Source organism: Anser anser, assembly GCF_964211835.1.
Source record: "Anser anser genome assembly, chromosome: 2".
Classification (NCBI taxonomy): domain Eukaryota; kingdom Metazoa; phylum Chordata; class Aves; order Anseriformes; family Anatidae; genus Anser; species Anser anser.
This window is the reverse complement of record NC_139721.1, coordinates 105,326,708-105,346,120: the sequence shown is the minus strand read 5'-3', so window position 1 is coordinate 105,346,120 and position 19,413 is coordinate 105,326,708. Positions and strand designations below refer to the sequence as shown.

Here is a 19,413-nt window from a genome sequence, read left to right as displayed (position 1 = left end):
TCTTGAGGAACTCCTGTCTGTCTAAGTACAACTAGAAGGTCCAACCAGTTTGTTGAGTATACCAAAGTGCTGCATACAGTATAAAAAAAAAAAAAAAAAAATGAGGAAAACTAAGATATACTGTCAAGAAAGGTAATTAAATCACTCCTATTTTGTGTCTGTTTCTGTAGAGCCAGTAAACTTCCAGATACCTACTGACCTGTGTAAAATAATATGACAGTTGTCACACTGTGATATTTGGGTGGCACTGTCACTTGAGCCATCGCCTATCTTTCTGGATTGAGATGGGTCATGAGGTAGATGCATTTGAAATTCTTTTGTTAAAAGCCTTGTTAAAAGCTTTAATCTTTCCACATAATTTCCACATGAGAATGTATTTTCACATCAGAAGTTTGTAAACTTCCAAAGAGAAGTAGGAAGAGGGAGAGGGTATGCATAGGAAGGAGCTTCCAACCATATGACCAGGAAGGTCTTCTGCTGGGAAGGCAGGCTGGAGCCATGGTTTCAGCTCTTCTCCAGTCCTGCTTTATTTCCTTTTTGTGAAATTGCCTTGGGAACAGCTCAACTGTAAAGCAGGTTTGGCTGCAAGTCTAGACATTGGTATAACATCTGGTTCTTACACAGATTACTACAGAAAGATGTCTGTCTTATTCCTCACTGACCACGTCACCACTGAACTGGCAGAGAGAGTGGGAGAATATTGAGGAAGGGCAGAAGCTTAAAGCCCAAGTAAATAACCAGAAACGAAGAATGTTTAGACTATTTGAAATGATCATTTTTAATTCCCCCACAAATCCCTGTTTTGCTGACAATTCCATTGTGGCCACTTTTATGCACTAGTATGCTTGCTGTGCTTTGTTACTTAAAGGAATTATTTCAAATTTTGACTAGCAATCACATAGTATAGAAAACATGTCTGTAAGGGATTAGAGCAGAATGCTGGCATTCTGTCATACAGAGTGCATCACCACAGCAGGTGAGCAATAATCATCCAGAAATGTACTGCCACACATATCTGGTTACTTACGTTAATTCCTTAATGTGAATTTACAGAAAATCTGCATCTAATTCATCTCACTGTGATACAGAGTGAATCACACAGTTCACACATTCATACAACACTGGAAGCACCTACATGAAAATTCTTGGTACTGAACTTGTTTTTCCATTTCTGTTATTTCACATCGTATGGTACACTGACAGATTTTCTTTAAAGTTGGCATATGTTCTGCATAATCTACAGCAACAGATTGGACACTATATTTTGAAATCATTTTAGTGTCTTCTCATCATGATCCTGCGATAAAACCCCATAATTTTAGCCACAACCAAGTCAGGCGAGCTTAAGAATTCTCTGAGGCTGCTGGGATAAATTAGTTGTGAATAATAATTCCTGTTCTATGTCCTGTGCTAAAATCCTGAAGTACAACTGTACCATCTGGACTGTAACAACAACTCAGTTTGTTAATGGTAAGCAAAGGAGGTATACAGGGACCTGTGCTTTCACAAGCAGTACAGCATGTTGATCACTGTGACAACAATACAACTTCCATTGCTAATACAATTAAAGTTAATTAAGATACAAAAGCAGGGATGATTATTTATTCTCAGTAGTATTTTAACTGCCTGTAATTACTATCTATATATACCTGCGTGTCATGACATTATATGCACTTACTTACACTCTTCGACCACCTGTAAAAAGAGAATGTTCCTTAGCTTTGGTGTTCCCTGTTAATATGATCTCAATTTGTGGGTCTAGATGCAATACCAAAATGCCTAGGTGAGGAAGGAAAGACTGAAGGAAAAAAAAAAAATGACATTCAGTGTATCTATTTCCCAAGTATAAGTGTAACACTAATGTGACTGTTCTTCTAATGTCTTTAAAATACTGGAACTTAACTGCAATGGTGTGGGCATTCAGCTGGCAGAATGTGGGACTAGGAACAGTTACCTCCAGGCTGATGTGACACAAGAACTCGCCACACTGAGTACCTTTCAACATGTCCTTACAGAGAAAATTGTTCCCTCCTTGCTATCCATTCTGGCTAATGATGAAAAATGCCATCATTCACAACTTCACATTTTTTCCTCCAACCAAATGGCTGAAGTATGCAGTAAGAATAATTCAGTGTGACAGCTTATCTTTTTGCCCAGTGGGGTTCTTCACTGAAGTGTGGCTGTGAAAGCAATTTCCATGTTGATGAAGACCGAAGCCTTTATGATTCAGAGTGAAACAAGTAAAAAATAAAGCCAGAGGATCCCAGTATCACGGGCACAAGTGTCCTCCTGTTTCAAAGGAAATGAAATTAAACTAATATATAGCACACATGGTGCTTGGCCAAATATAGAAATGTTATACATAGTGACATATTGTGCCAGAAGTGCTTGTAAAATCTTATTTGCAGATCTCACTAAGACAGCCATGAAAATCCAGTCAGATCTAAAAGCCTGACATTATTACTTCTTAGCAGCAGTGTTTATTTTAAAGTGCAAACTACAAAGAATTAAATTTAATCGTGGGAGAACAACAAACTAGATGGCTTCTCAATCTTAAAAAAAAATTAGTATGCTATTCTAATTTCCAATGATTATACAATTGTTACTCTGCTTGCAACACAGTGCTTAGAAAGCACACATGTAAGACATTTACTTTATAGAGTTTATATAAATAAATTTGTTATAATTCATGTCTTTATTATTTATATATAATTATATATAGATTATATATTTTTATACATGATGTATTTAATATATATAAAGGGCAATATCAGGGTCCAAGGTGGCAGAAGAGAGAGGAAGAGTGAAAATATCTCTTCTTATTTAATAAACACATATCTAAAATTATGTTGTATTATAGTGTATAATAAAACAAAAATTTTTGCCATATAAAATAAAACCGATGTAAAATACATATTAAATATATAAAATACATTAATAGTTCAATACATTGTAATGTATTTCATATAATACACAGCATATAGAATTGTATTATATAAAATATTTAAATTTGTTATATAAGTAAATTGCTTGGCATTTAGGAAGCCTTAAGTTCTATTTTTCAAAAATGCATTGTATTGGTTTGATTCTAATTAACTTACATTATGAATTAATTGTAATTACATTGTAATACATTATAAAAGCCTAATTCTGATTAAGTTCAGATAATGGAATTACTTCTGATAGACACTGGCATAAGTGGGATCAATACAAACTGTCACATAAGCTTAGATAGGGAAGAGCAGAGACTTAATCCCAACTTTTTTTTTTTTCATTTCCAAAAACATTCAAAATAAAACTAATCAATCCAAACTAACAAATTCTAACAACAGAGGGCCTTTCTAATATCAGTAGTATTGGTAGGAGACAGAGCAAATTTTTCCCTGTGACAGCAGTCCTTCTCTTACTTCTCCGTTTTGCTATGACTTCAACTCTCTACTTATCCAGGAGAAGCAGCCGTCTAACATGGCCTGACATGACAGAACAAGTTACTGCTACTCCACAATGCACAATCCTTAACACTGATATTACTAAAATTGTTTACCGGGTCTCAGTGGGATGAAGTTATAAGGTTAACCTTCTTCTTAGCAACCTGTATGGAGCTGTGTTCTGTAGCTGTGGCTAAAAGAGTGTTTGCAATACACTAGTATTTTCGCTGTTGCTTAACAAGGCTTGCGTAGCATCAAGGCTTTCTCTCCAAGAATAGAGAACTCTACCATTTCATGGTCACTCTGCCCAAGGCAGTGCCAACCACCACATCTCCCACCAGTCCTTCTCTGTTTGTGAACAGGAGGTCTAGCAGGGCACCCCCTTTAGTAGGCTCACTATCCAGCTGAGTCAGGAAGCTGTCTTCCACGCACTCCAAAAGCCTCCTAGACTGCTTCCTCAGGGCTGCATTGTATTTCCAGCATATATCTGGGAAGTTGAAGTCCCCCATGAGAACAAGTGCTGGAGATTGCAAGACTTTTGCCAGCTACTTGTAAAATTTCTCATCCATCTCTTTATCCTGCTTTGGCAGTTTGGCAACTGATTACCAGTGGCATTCCCCAGGGGTTGGTGTTAGGGCCTATCCTCTTTAATGTCTTTGTTGATGATTAGGATGAAGGAATTGAGTGCACCTTTGTTAAGTCTGTAGACAACATGAAGGTGGGGGGAAGTGTTGATCTGCTGGAGGGTAGAAAGACCTTGCAGAGGGATCTGGACAGGTTGGATCAATGGGCAGAGGCCAATGGGACAAGGTTAAACATGGCTAAGTGCTGGGTCCTGCACTTGGGGCAAAACAAACCCATGCAATGCTACAGGCTGGGGGCAGAGTGGGTGGAAAGCTGTGCAGAGGAAAAGGATCTGGAGATGTTGGTTGATGCTCGTCTGAACGTGAGCCGGCAGTGTGCCCAGATGGCCAAGAAGGCCAACAGCATCCTGGCTTGTATCAGGAATAGCGAAGCCAGCAGGACCAGGGAGGTGACCATCCCCCTGTACTCTGCTCTGGTGAGACCACACAGTATCACAGTATCACAGTATCACAGATTTCTAGGTTGGAAGAGACCTCAAGATCATCGAGTCCAACCTCCGACCTAACACTAAGTACTCCACTAAACCATATCGCTAAGCTCTACATCTAAACGTCTTTTAAAGACCTCCAGGGATGGTGACTCCACCACCTCCCTGGGCAGCCCGTTCCAATGCTTAATAACCCTTTCGGTAAAGAAGTACTTCCTAACATCCAACCTAAAACTCCCCTGTCGCAACTTTCGCCCATTCCCCCTCGTCCTGTCACCAGGCACATAGGAGAACAGACCAACCCCCACCTCTTTACAGTCTCCTTTAAGGTAACTGTAGAGAGCGATAAGGTCGCCCCTGAGCCTCCTCTTCTCCAGGCTGAACAAGCCCAGCTCCCTCAGCCGCTCCTCGTAAGACTTGTTCTCCAGACCCCTCACCAGCTTGGTCGCCCTTCTCTGGACTCGCTCGAGCACGTCCATGTCCTTCCTGTAGCGAGGGGCCCAAAACTGAACACAGTACTCAAGGTGCGGCCTCACCAGAGCCGAGTACAGGGGCACAATCACTTCCCTAGACCTGCTGGCCACACTGCTTTTTATGCAGGCCAGGATGCTGCTGGCCTTCTTGGCCACCTGGGCACACTGCTGATTCATATTCAGCCGACTATCAACCAATACTCCCAGGTCCCTCTTGGCCAGGCAGCTTTCCAGCCACTCATCTCCCAGCCTGTAGCTCTGCTTGGGGTTGTTGCGCCCCAGGTGCAGGACCCGGCACTTGGCCTTGTTGAACTTCATACAGTTGACCTCAGCCCATCGAGTCACATCTCGAGTACTGTGTTCAGTTTTGGGCTCCTCACTACAAGAAGGACATCGAGGCCCTGGTGCGTGCCCAGAGAAGGGCTATGAAGCTGGTGAAGGGCCTGGATCACAAGTTCTATGAGGAGCAGCTGAGGGAACTGGGGTTATTTAGTCTGGAGAAGAGGAAGCTCAGGGGAGACCTTATGGCTCTCTACAACTACCTGAACGGAAGGTGTGGGGAGCTGGGGGTCAGACTCTTCTTGCACATAACTAGTGATAGGACAAGAGGGAGTGGCCTCACGTTGCACCACAAGAGGTTCGTGTTGGAAATTAGGATAAATTTCTTCTCAGAAAGAGTGGTTAGGCATTGGAACAGGTTGCCCAGTGAGGTGGTGGAGTCACCATCCCTGGGGGTGTTTAAGGAAAGGTTGGACATGGTGCTTAGGGACGTGGTTTAGTGGGTGATACCAGTCGTAGGGAGATGGTTGGAGCAGATTATCTTGGAGGTTTTTTCCAACCTGAATGATTCTATGATTCCACACACCGCTGTAACACTGTTCCCCAGTGTCAGTACACTGGGGATGAGCAAGATTTTGGGAGGAGAAACAGCCAGGACGGCTGACCCAAACTGATGAAGGAGAGATTCCATACCATATAACATCATGCTCAGCAATGAAAACTCTGGGAAGTGAGAAGAAATACGGGATTTTTCATGGTCATGGCATTTGCTGGCAATATCCAGACACAGTTTGTGGAATCTTCATAGCTGGAGATATTCAGAATGTGACTGGACATGACCCATGGCAACCTAATGAAGCTTTGAAGTTGGCCTCACTTTTAGCAAAGGTTGGAGAACATGAACTCCAGATGTTTCTTATAACCTGAACTATTTTAAGATTCTATGGTCTCATAATCTTTGCTTCTTTCAAAGCAGAATTTTAAAAAGCCATTTTCAACCTCCCAGCAGACTTGCAATTGGTTTAAAACTTAGGTAATTTTCATGAGAAGCCAAGCTGTCAGCATTTGGGAACTGTGCCACTTGCTCCTTCTGTGTCTTTCCTAATATTTTTAAATTTACTTATTTATTTATTTACCAAAGAACAAGACACTGACAATCAGGAGCAATAAAAATCAACACAGGTTGAATAGGTAAGCCCCAAAGAAAAAGCCTACCATTGTATAAACTGATAATTTCTTAATTGCTGAATTATTTCTAAATTACTCTTCTCGGGAAGGGGGGTGGGGGGTGGGAATGACACAGACAAAACAAAGCACTATTTTTATCAAGTTCATGCCTTTATTAAATGCATAATTCTGCAAACGTGTACACCTATTTTAGTTCTCTGAGGAATTCAGTGGTAGCAGAAGGCACTAAAGCTGGAAAGCACAGCTTCCAGTTGCAAAAAGATTGCTGTAATAGACATCTAAGAAACTGATAAAGTGTGTATCTATTCAGACAGCTTTCTGTATTCAAGGCAGCCATATTATTGACCTGTGCACTGAATTTCACTTACAATAGCTTTTCACCTCTTCCTCTGCCTGAGAGGGTGGATACTGGAGGTATGCCTTCCACTATACGTTCACAACCTAAAGCCATTATCTCCAAGCATGACACCCACTGCTAAAATGGTGGGACCGCACTGAGACTATCACTGGCAGTGTCAGAAATACCTTTTGTATAACACTGTATAATTTTGGAACATGCAGGAGGTGTATCAGTGTATCAGAGTATCAGTGATGTCTCTGCAACTTACCTGTCAATAATTGCACACATGTCAATGGTTACGTTGGCAAAGCTTCCTAGCTTGCCTTGCTCTACTGCTTGCAAATCCACCAGCTGGTCATCCACATGAATAAACTGCATGCATCCTTGAAATGAATGCTGAAATAGCGAGTGATCCGAGTCATTCATCTGCATAGGAAACCCTGGAGAGCAGCAGAAGAAATAGCATTATTAACTTCACATAGTGTTAATCAAGCCAGTATTTTTTCACAACAAAATATGTTTCCTAGACAAGAAAAAAAAAAAAAAAAGTGGGTAAGGAAATATTACACAGTTATTCAATTGCATTGCAATGTTATTGATTTAAGTCATTGGAACTACCTGCAAGAATTTATACAGTACAGTTGATGATTCTTTCATTAATTTTTGTCCACAGTGTAGAATTCTTCTGCTACTTTTCATTTACTCCAGCCCCCTATTACTGTTTCTTGTTACTTCTCTCTTTATAAATAGACTAAGGGAATTGAAGAGGAATTAATCTTCTTGCTATACTTCAGAGACCACATTCCCTTTTCTCAGATATTTTTATGGCATGTATTCCATAAAGTGACTTTCCAGTTTGGCTTTCTCTGGAGCAATGTAACTGTAAAATAAATACTTCTGCTGGGAACTTCCTGCAAACTTAAAACTAGCCCTAAATTCCAATCTCCAGGCCTACTTCTGAGAAATCTGAAGACATTGTGTAGTGTTTTCATTTTTGTTCTGAATGCTCTCATTTGCTCATGTCTATGAGCTCATGTCCCAACCGACCCTGAACGTGTGCGGGATTTGCTACTCCACCTGGATCCCTACAAGTCCATGGGTCCGGATGGGTTTCATCCCCGGGTGCTGAAAGAGCTGGCGGACGTCATCGCGGAACCTCTCTCAATTATTTTTCAACGATCCTGGGAATTTGGAGAGGTCCCGGTAGACTGGAAGCTGGCAAATGTTGTGCCGATTTACAAGAAGGGTCAGAAAGAAGACCCTAGCAATTACAGGCCTGTCAGTCTCACGTCAGTGCCTGGTAAAATCATGGAGAAGATGGTTCTCGAACTTATTGAGGCTCACCTGGGGGACAAAGCAGTCATTGGTCCCAGCCAGCATGGGTTTGTGAAGGGTAGGTCATGCCTAACTAACCTGATTTCCTTTTATGATAAGATCACCCGTATGATGGACCAAGGGAAACCAGCTGATGTGATTTTTTTGGACTTCAGCAAGGCTTTTGACACTGTTTCCCATAGGATCCTACTGGACGAAATGTCCACCATACAGCTAAATAAAAACATCATACGATGGGTGAGCAATTGGCTAACGGGCAGGGCCCAAAGGGTTATGGTAAATGGGGCTGCGTCAGGCTGGCGGGCGGTCACCAGTGGGGTCCCTCAAGGCTCCATTTTAGGGCCGGTACTTTTCAATATTTTTATAAACGATCTGGATGTAGGAATAGAAGGTATTTTGAGCAAGTTTGCTGATGACACCAAACTTGGAGGAGTTGTGGACTCGAATGAGGGTGGAAAGGCCTTGCAGAGGGATCTGGATAGGTTGGAGAGCTGGGCGATCACCAACCGCATGAAGTTCAATAAGAGCAAGTGCCGGGTCCTGCACCTGGGACGGGGAAACCCTGGCTGCACATACAGACTGGGCGATGAGACGCTGGAGAGCAGCCTAGAAGAGAGGGATCTGGGGGTCGTGGTAGACAGCAAGTTGAATATGAGCCAGCAGTGTGCCCTGGCGGCCAGGAGGGCCAACTGTGTCCTGGGGTGCATCAAGCACGGCATCGCTAGTAGGTCAAGGGAGGTGATTGTCCCGCTCTACTCTGCGCTGGTGCGGCCTCACCTCGAGTACTGTGTGCAGTTCTGGGCACCACAGTATAAAAAGGACATGAAACTGTTGGAGAGTGTACAGAGGAGGGCTACGAAGATGGTGAAAGGCCTGGAGGGGAAGACGTACGAGGAACGGCTGAGGTCACTGGGCCTGTTCAGCCTGGAGAAGAGGAGGCTGAGGGGAGACCTCATCACAGTCTACAACTTCCTCGTGAGGGGGTGTCTAGAGGCAGGAGACCTTTTCTCCATTAACACCAGTGACAGGACCCGCGGGAACGGGGTTAAGCTGAGGCAGGGGAAATTTAGGCTCGACATCAGGAGGGGGTTCTTCACAGAGAGGGTGGTTGCACACTGGAACAGGCTCCCCAGGGAAGTGGTCACTGCACCGAGCCTGTCTGAATTTAAGAAGAGATTGGACTGTGCACTTAGTCACATGGTCTGAACTTTTGGGTAGACCTGTGCGGTATCAAGAGTTGGACTTGATGATCCTTAAGGGTCCCTTCCAACTCAGGATATTCTATGATTCTATGATTCTATGAAGATGGTTTATAAGAGATAAGAATGAATTAAAGTCTTGCCTCAGGGTAAAACTCAGGGGGACAAGATGTTTGCATGTAATTGTTTAACTTAATGCCCTTCAGAAATGAATGTGGCAGTTTACCTGAGAAAAGTGTCCTAGGTAAGAAAATTGAGTGCCTTATCCACTACATATAAATCTTTAACAATGGACTCCCTGAAAAAGCCACAAGAAAATCATTTAAACAGAGTGTTTAAGAAGAGAGCAGTAAAGAGGAGAGATGGGCTATCAACAATTTGTTAGTAAAGAAGTTAAAAAGACTGAAAAATGTGTAACGGTTTTGCAGACTTCAGCTAGGAACATGACTAGCCATGCAGTTCTTGATAAAGGTATAAATTTCACACACATTTATTTTGGTAGCTAAGACAAATTATACAGCTCATATTCATTCTCTCGCTTTCATACCCAAACCAATGCTTTACCACCTTCTTTAATAGCATGGAAATAGCTGTATGTGAAGACAGGAGAACAACAGATTATGGAAATGATCCAGGTTAAAAACAATCTGATAACAATAGCAGGAAGTAGGAGGAATGAGCATCATTTTAAATTCTGCTCAAGAATACAGTTTACAAAGTGCCACAAAAAGCATTGGATTGGCATAATGAAGAGGACAATGAATAGAGGGCAGAAACAAGCAACTGGGGGTTGTTGGAAGATGCTGCTTGATATGGCAACTATTACTGAAAACAACAACAAAAACATATACATATATATCTGTAAGTCTACCCCAGCATTTACTCAAGACACATTTTGACTGAAAATATTTACCAGCATATCTATATGACTAATAACAGTGACTGAAATTTTCTAAAACAGTCTTACCCATCAGCTAATACTACTGCTGCTAACTCCTATATTTCCCTGACTCACTTCAGAGTTCACTGGTGGCACCACAGGATTAATCAGGGATGTTATGGTCATTAAGCAGTGACCATGCTAAAAGTTAGCTCTGACAGGTATTTCAAGAAATTGTGCAAAACCCTGTAGGAGCAAAATTACAACGCTATCACAGGGAGCCATGAGCCATAAGAAAGATAAATAATCCACTCCCACTAATACATGTCATATGGAGAAGAAAAAGCTTCTAGGGTTGGCTAGGTAGGGTTGACTCCCATTTGGCGAGGTAGTGCACAATATGCTCATCAGACCATCTGTCTTCCACCAAAATTATTCTAATCCCAATGTCTGAGAATTGTTAATTTGGATTGACAGAAAAATCACGTTATAAGGACAGGATTTACACTTTCTTCCCAACATGAGCATTGGCTAATGACTTATCTGAGGAAAAGAAGATGGGAACTTCAGAAACCTGCCTCCTATTTTTTTAATTTGTTCTTTCCAGTGACTGATTAAATCAATTAATCTCAATTAATCTGAGGCTTTACAGAAAACAGAACAGACAGACAGAAAATTGAAAGTTCGTCCTTTGCTGTTTGGTGAGTGAAAGTATTATGATTGCATGATTCCATCATGTGCTTTCTCCATTTACATTTAAACAGCTCACTCTTTCATTATAGTATTTATTTATTTATTTTAAACTGTCACTAGAATTACCCTATGTAAGTAGAATTACCCTTCTTGGCAGGAAGCCTGTATGTCATCTTCTTGTTCAAAGCACTTCCACAATTCCTTTTTTGTAATATTAAATCCAAGGTTACCAACACTGATGTAAAACCTGCACTTAGTAACTTTAATGTAAACCCAGCAAAGTCAAGGAATTGTAGAGGTACATCTGAATGTAATGGAAGACTATCCACTGCTCTTCAAGCACTAACTACAAAATAAGCTCCAAGCTTAGAGCCATAATTCACTGTTACCACATCAAAAAGAGTATGATCCAAAGAATTAAGCTGGGAATGTATGATTGGATTCAACAATTTACTACTAACATTTGATAGCATTTGAGGACTGTCCACAGAGGCATTTCAATATGGTGAGTCTCAGCTTCAGAGCATCAGAAGCATCACTTCTTCACCTACACTACTTTAGCACACAGTTATTGCTCTCTGGGACACATGCTCAGCTTTGCTACTAGGTGAACCTTCAAACTGGAAAGCAGCTGCTCCTAACCTGACAACAGCATAAATCAATCTGTTACCCAGGGGAGTGGTCTACACTGAGTACTAGTCAGTTTGGGAGTATGAATTTTGCTATATCTATCAATGGATGAAGAGTATAATTTGCTCAGTCATAACTTTTTATTTGCCCATCTCCTTGCTACATCCTTTACTGTTTCTAGTCATAGTACAGACCTGGAAGAGGATTATATTATCACTATTATTTTTACTTTAATATATTAATATTAATATAACATAATATTAAATATGTAATATTTAATATACTATTAATATAATGCTATTATTTTAATATAGGATAATAATAAATATTTAATGTTGTACATCACCTTGCATAAATTGTGAGGCTGATTGGGTGTCAAGGCTTGTAAAATATATGCTGTTACTATAACAGATAGGTAAAGCAAAGAGATAATTTCAGAAAACAATTCCTTATCTATGGGAACTAGAATACTCATGTTTTATTTTTCAACCATATGCTTTCTCCATTCTCACAAACAGCATTTTTTAACAACATTTTTTTCTGGTTTAAGATTGTTGTCATAGCTTAGACAAACTCTTCAGAATACAGTTAATATACTGTTGTGTAAAGAGAACACCTTGTTATATTTTTATTTTTACATCTTGCTTCAACTGTAAGTTAATGATGGCACATGGGAAAGCAAGTAGATTAACTGTATATGTAATAGATACATTGTTTCAGTCTATTATGTATATAATCTAATACCCATTAAATTTTGGTGGAACCTGCACAGATACATTCTTTAGACAATTCAGACAATTCCAATATGAGTCACTTGGAGCAAAGGTGCATTTAAAACCTGGAAACGATCTAATGCATCGTGATTTATTATTTCAATATATTATAATGCTCTTTCCTTCAAGATTTCCATTACAGAGACATGATTCACTTCCTGATCTTTCCTACATTGAATAAAATCTTAATTAAATGAAGTTCCATAGGCAAGGTTGACAGTAATGCTGTCACTGGAAAGGCCAAGCAACGGATGCATGATTTGGATAACATTGTATCGATTTTCTTGCTGACAAGAAAAATACATGCGTTACCAATCTGCTTATAAAGTGCAATTCGGACAATTCAAAACAATTTTGATGCTTAGGACTACAAATATACCTTAAACTCGGGTAGACTGCCTAATCTTGTAATTTTGATGTCTTTCTACCTTTTTTCTAAGAAGTCTGCATCTTACCAGTTTATTTTTTCACATTCCATCCCACAAAGAGATAGATTATCCTGTAAAGTTCATACATGGATTGAATATAAATTTTACCCAGAGTTCAATGATTTTTTTTTCCAGAACTTCACTCTGACATACCAAACATGAAACAGCTGAAAGTCTATATCCAGCTCCTAATCTTAATTCAAACTTGCAAACATAATTTAAAAATCTATAGTTTTGACTCGTGCTACTTTCCATGTTAGAAGAATCATTCTATTTTCTCATGGTATTTGACTCATGCGATTTCCTATGTTATATAACTATAATAAAATAAATAAACAAATGATAATTGATATAATAAAATACCCACAAAGGGAAAACAGTATTACTTTTCCAGTGCCAAGATTTATTATGCCTATCTTCCAATTACCTAAAAATTTCTAGCAAAGAAATTATAAGAAATGAAGCTTAAGGTAGAATGTATTCAGTTTCATGGTATAATGATGAATAAACATATAGTCAAAGTACAACATTAAACACCTTAGCCACTATCTGTTTCTGAGATCTGATATAAGATTGAAATACTGTACTAGACTTTTTAAGAGGAAATTCAAATTGTAACAGCACAGCAATGGTAATTTGTGACAAAGGAAATCTCTGGCATGATTTAACCTGATCTAATTTAAATTTCTAACTTAGAACAACAACAACAAAAAATGTATGTATATATAGAGAAAAGCATGCTTTGCTAGTGCCAAATTTTGAGGCAAAAGGATGTTTTACTTCTAGTAGTCCCAGGGCACACAAGCCCTCCAGGTAAAACAGGTTAGCATTAATGAAGTCTCCAGTGGATTTCACGGAATATTCTTTGTACGTGTCTTTCATATTATGTTGGAAAAGTTTGACCAGATCTCTTAAGACTTGGCCAGCATTTTCTACTTGTGATTGGACTCCTGATGTGTTTTGTCTCCTCTGGAAATCTGATCCTGAGCCAGACCATCTCCTCTAAAAATATTTTATCACCAGCTGTCTGCTTATTAACTGGAACTAGTTCTAGAAAAGCATTGAGATTTTTCAGTCTCTCTGTATAGTGTCATTCCTTAACGCTCAGTTAGATTTTACTTTATACACTGATACTGGTTCAATGCCTATTTGAATGGGATTGAAGTCTTTACAAAGTAGCTTCTAGCACCTCTCTATCATACAAACGATACCAATTCAATATTACAATTCTCCTCTACCATGTGCCAGAGGAATATTTCCTGGAGCACACGTAAGATTTATCTGTAATAATGCTATGGTTATTTGACCTAGGCATACATATAGGTCATGTAAAGCATAAAAGGCTGTCTGAACATGTTATATTGGTATTGTTTATAAGTTGGTTCTTCAGGAAAGAAACAGACAGTATGCTACATGAGAAAATGCCCAAAAGATACTCAGGTAGCAGCTGAGAAATTAGCTGTGAACAGACTATCTTTAAGCCACAACACAGCTTGGGCAATTTTTATTTTATTTTTTCTTACAAAGATATTACCTGGCTAGGATGACAGGTTAGAGAAAAAAAAAAAAAAAAGAAAAAAAAAGTAGAGGAAATACAGTAGTGAAGGCACTGACAAAGCAGAAACAAGAGCAAAGAACAAGGCAGACTATCCCTAATGGCACACAGGCAGAGTTACCTAAAGTACAAAGGGAAGAATAAGACTACAGTATAATCACCTCTTTTTAGGCTTTGTTGATTCAGTGCTTCTCTCTGATTGCTGTGGACCTCAGAGTGAACAACAGTATACTTTTTAGAATAATTGTTTTGAGACACTTTTCCCAACTGCTGGTCGTGGAATTCAAATGATTTAAACATTTCCAGTTCCTTCCAGTTACATGTATGGTAATGGTAGTGGTTACCATTTCCTTCCAGTTACAGTTGGGAACTATAATGGTTGTAACCCAGGCTTTCAGGTTGCAAGGTTTGCATTTGTTTTAAATGAACTGCAGTGGGTCCTGAGGTGTATCCCACCTTTAACTATAGCATCTTTTTCCTTTCCTTTTCCTTTCCAATGCACAAGGACAGGTGCTCTTTTGTTGTTGTTGTTTGTTTGTTTGTTTTTCCCTGAGGTAACTACAAATATGGCATCTCTGCTATTTTCAAACCTATCTCCTGCAAGATTCACGTAGATATCAATGTCTGGTGGACTGTACCCGAGCTCAGATAAGAGGAAGTATGCACATAGCTCACCTCTGTTCTCAGATCACATGCCACCGGGACTACACTTTTCAAAAAATCCATGTATTATATCACTGCTGGGAGCTAATTAACCAATTAAGTAGAGCACACCCATGTTTTTCATTCACACAGAATGATTTCTGTCTTAATAAATACAAGGTATGTCCTAAATGCTGATATTTATTTAAATAGCTCAACTTCATAGCCTAGCTTAGATAACACTGCAATAGAATAGTAATAATTCTTGGTAATCTAAAAAAAACTTCTACATTCATAAAACCAACTACCTATTAGTGTTCTCAGACACAATTCCTCCGTGAAAAAAGACCTGTTGCAAACCAGGTATAATGTTATTTGAAAATTGCTGCTACAGACTTAACTTCCCTAAGAGATACTTTCATTGTTACAAATCTAAGCGTATATCCATGAACACTAAGATGGAAATGAACAAGGTCTTGGTGGTGGAGGAGAACAAACATAAGTATCTCATGGGACTGGTTTTACTGATTTTGTCTTTAGACAGGGAGAAGATTAGACTGATGTCTTTTCCTGCTTCACAACTGCATGAAATATATTGACTTCTACTATGGCTCTCTTCAAAGTTCTTTGGGATAAATGTTAGCCCAGATATTTGAGAGATGAAATAAAATACTCTTGCCTTGTGGGAAAGAAGATAAAATATTGCTGTCAGGTATTGCTGTGTGTTAAAAGCAGGAACATAATGGAAAATGTTAATTAAAATAGTCTTAAAAATACAGCAATTAATACTTGCCCAAATCACAACAGAAATAAGATGTTATCTACTCAATAGATAATTTTCCATCTTTTATTTGCCTCACTATTGTACTTCCCTTGTATTGGTTGGTGGCTTAATGGTGCATACTACTGGTTTTACAACATCAGTATTTATCTGGGGTCATCAAAAAAAATTACAATAAACTGCATGGAGAATGACATTGATTGCATTCCAAGAGCATTGGAAATTTACTGATATGGGAATTATATTTTGTTGTTGTTGTTGTTTGTTTGTTTGTTTGTTTCACAAAATAATAGGAAAACTGGATCATCTTGCTATCTCGATGTCTAAAAAATGAATGAAAAGGAGCATTTTATTTATTTTCTTACAACATAAATGTACTCCAAAAGACCTTATTTTGACAGGAAGCAATGCAAGTGGTTACCAATTCATATTATAAAAGCAGCTTACTTTAAGCTAAAATGAAGCAGTGATGCCTCATGATGAAAACTGGGTCTTATATAAACAAGAGTTCCTCTGAGGAAAGACCAATTTTTAAAGTGGTCAAAGGCTGCATTTTTTGCTTTTTCTGCAGAAACAGCTTGATCTTGTAAGTTTTTAAACACTTCCAATTCCAATGCATGGCTGAAATCCTAAAATAAGAAATCAGCAGGAACTTTATTTGTTTTGAAATAAAAGCTGTCCTCATATTCCTGTTTAGGCAAAATTTTCCTTCAAATGACAGAAATATGAGCTACAACAGTAAGATTCAGTTTTTTGACATGAAACAAAGCAGTAAGTATGATCTTTATCACCAGTCTTGGCAATCAAAATTAAGTCAATCTAACACTTTACTGCAATTTTGATCTTGTTTTATTGAATATCATGGAAAATACAGAAAACCACATAATGATCAAATTACAGCAAATCTGAACGTTACACTACCCATGTAATACATTCTATTTATAGACTTTCTATTTTATAGGAAAGAGCCCAGAATAAACATACACTAGATTTTCAAACTCACTGCCACTCTACTTCAACCAAAAATCCTTCATGAAGATAAAATGGGTCTAGAGACTGCTTGTATAACTATGCTTCAGGAGATCTAAGTAGCATAAAATAATCATCATTTACTGCCTTTAGAAACAGAATGATTTTGGTTGGAAGGGGCCTATAAAGATCATTTAGTCCTACCGCCGGCCATGGACAGAGACCTCTTTCCTTAACTAAGGTTGCTTAAAGCCCCCTCCAGCCTGATTTCAAACACTTCCTGGGATGGGGCACCTACAATTACTCTGGGTAACCTGTTTCTGTGCACCACCACCCTCATTGTGAAAAATTTCCTTGTGTTATATCTAATCTAAACCTACCCTATTTCAGTTTTAAAACCGTTGCCCCTAGTTCTGTCACTTTAGATCCTGGTAAAAAGTCCCTCTATCTTTCTTATAAGCCCTCTTTATGTATTCTAAGGTCACAATAAGGTCTGCCTTGAGCCTTCACTTCTCCAGGCTGAACAATTCCAACTCTCTCAGCATCTTTTCATAGAAGTTCTCCAGGCTTCTGATAATTTTGTGTCTCTCCTTTGAACCTGCTCTAACAGGTCCATGTCTGTCTTATGCTGGGGTCCCAGAGCTGGGTACAGTACTTCAGGTGAGGTCTCACAAGGGAATCAGTTCCCTCAACCTGCAAGCCTTGCTAATTTTGATACCGCCCAGGATATAACTTGCTTTCTGGGCTGCAAGCACACATTGCCAGCTAATGTCCAATTTTTAATCTACCAGTATCCCCAATCCCTCTGCAGTGCTACTCTCAATCAATTCATTATACAGACTGTACTAATACTGGGGATTGCCCTGACCCAGGTGCAGGACCTCACACTCAACCTTTTTGAACTTCATGAGTTGTTTTTTTAAGAGATGTACAATAAGGAGATTGCACTGTTGGTATTCATTTTGTAATCTTAATTGCTGCTTCTATCAATTTATTTTGCATTTTTATACACTACAAAATCCTGTCTACAATATCACTAAGATAAATTCACTTCAAACAAAAATAGGTCTACAGAACTTGTTGGAGCAATTCAGGTAATGATTCACTTGATTTACTTCCACGTACTTCCACCTAAGAGATTTATATTTTAATCAACAATTTGTTTTTCAGTCCAGTTAACAAAGGTACTGGAATGAAAACATTTGGTGGTGAGTGGCTGAACACCCAACCATTCTTTTAAACTAGCCAATCAAAATCTCTCTGGTGACCAGTGATAGGACCCGAGGGAACAGAATAAAGCTGTATCAGGGGAGGTTCAGATTGGGTATTAGGAAAAGGTTCTTCATCAAGAAGGTGATCGGGCAATGGAACAGGCTCCCCACGGAAGCAGTCATGGCACCAAGCCTGCCAGAGTTCAAGAAGTGTTTGGACAATGCTCTTAGCCATATGATTTGATTTTGGTGTGGTCCTGTGTGTAGGCATTTGGACTTGAGATCCTTGAGGGTCTCTTCCAACTCGTGATGTTCTATGATTCTATGAGCGTACCCGACAATTTGTATAATGATGATATATAACTTTGTAGTAAATTGCACCAGTCTGGAACTGAATTTTTTCTTTAGGTACCCTAAAAATGCTATGAGATAGGAAGATAAGTTGAGAAAATAAGCCTTTTATACTGAACTTCTGCATACATGGAGTTATATCTGTGCTTGTGTGTTTTGTTGAGTTGAGACTTGTATACTTTAAGTGTTACTGTTAAAATGTTCTGCCCTGCAGAAAGGGATCTGGGGGTACTGGTTGACAGTAGGCTCATTGTGAGTCAGCAGTGTGTCCTAGCAGACAAGAGGGCAAATTGCATTTAAGGATGCATTAAACACACCATAGCCAGACAGTTCAAAGAGGTGATTCTCGCACTGTAATTATCACTGGTGCAGTCTCACCTTGAATATTGGGTGCAGTTCTGTGTTTCACAATATAAAAAGGATATTATGATATTTGAAAAGTATCTTAGCAAATCTGCTAAAAAGGTTGGAAGGCATGTCCTGTGAGGAGAGACTGAGGACATTTGGATTGCCTATTCTGTAGAAAAGAAGGCTGAGATATGATCTCATTGCTCTCAGAACTTTCTGAGGAGGGGAAGTGGAGAGGTAGGTGCCAATGACAGGACACACGGAAATTGCACAAAGCTGCACCAAGGGAGGTTCAGATTTGCTATAAGGAAAAATTTCTTTACTCTGAAGGTGGCCAAACACTGGAACAGGCTTCCTAGAGAGGGGTTGATAACCCATGCCTGTCAGATGTTTGGACAATGTCTTCTATTGGCCATAAAATCCCATAAAATCCGATAGAATATCGGGCATATTCTATTCTATTGATGAGACTGGACACAGGATTATTCTGTTCCTGGTGAAGGTCATTGTCAGATCATTTCTCCAGTAAGCTGAGATCCAGGTAAAGAGCAGCCTTGTTACAGCCTTTTAAGTTACAACCACTCTCCCTAGCTTATCATCCAGAAATTGCTGAGGGTGCACTCCATCCCATTGCCCAGCTTGTTTGTGAAAACACTAAAGAGTATTGGCCCCAGCATCAGCTCCTGAAGAGCACTACTAGTAACTGGTCAACACTTCGACTTTACACTATTAGTCACCACCATTTAAGCCTGGCATCCAGTCAATTTTCCCCTCATTCATTTATCCAGATATTTCACCAATTTGGTATATGTATCATTGCCATAAATATCATGCAGAC

The 19,413-nt window shown here is 39.3% G+C and overlaps 1 protein-coding gene across 21 annotated transcripts in view; it reads right to left on the bottom strand.

Annotated features, from left to right (window-relative positions):
- Positions 1-19,413, bottom strand: part of CNTNAP2 (contactin associated protein 2) — a 1,168,055-nt gene that overhangs the window by 451,365 nt on the left and 697,277 nt on the right. For all 21 annotated transcript variants that reach the window (XM_083826978.1, XM_083826979.1, XM_083826989.1 and 18 more), the window contains one exon: positions 7,049-7,220. In XM_083826978.1, coding sequence (XP_083683104.1) covers positions 7,049-7,220 — 172 coding nt within the window. The remainder of the gene's footprint in view (positions 1-7,048; positions 7,221-19,413) is intronic.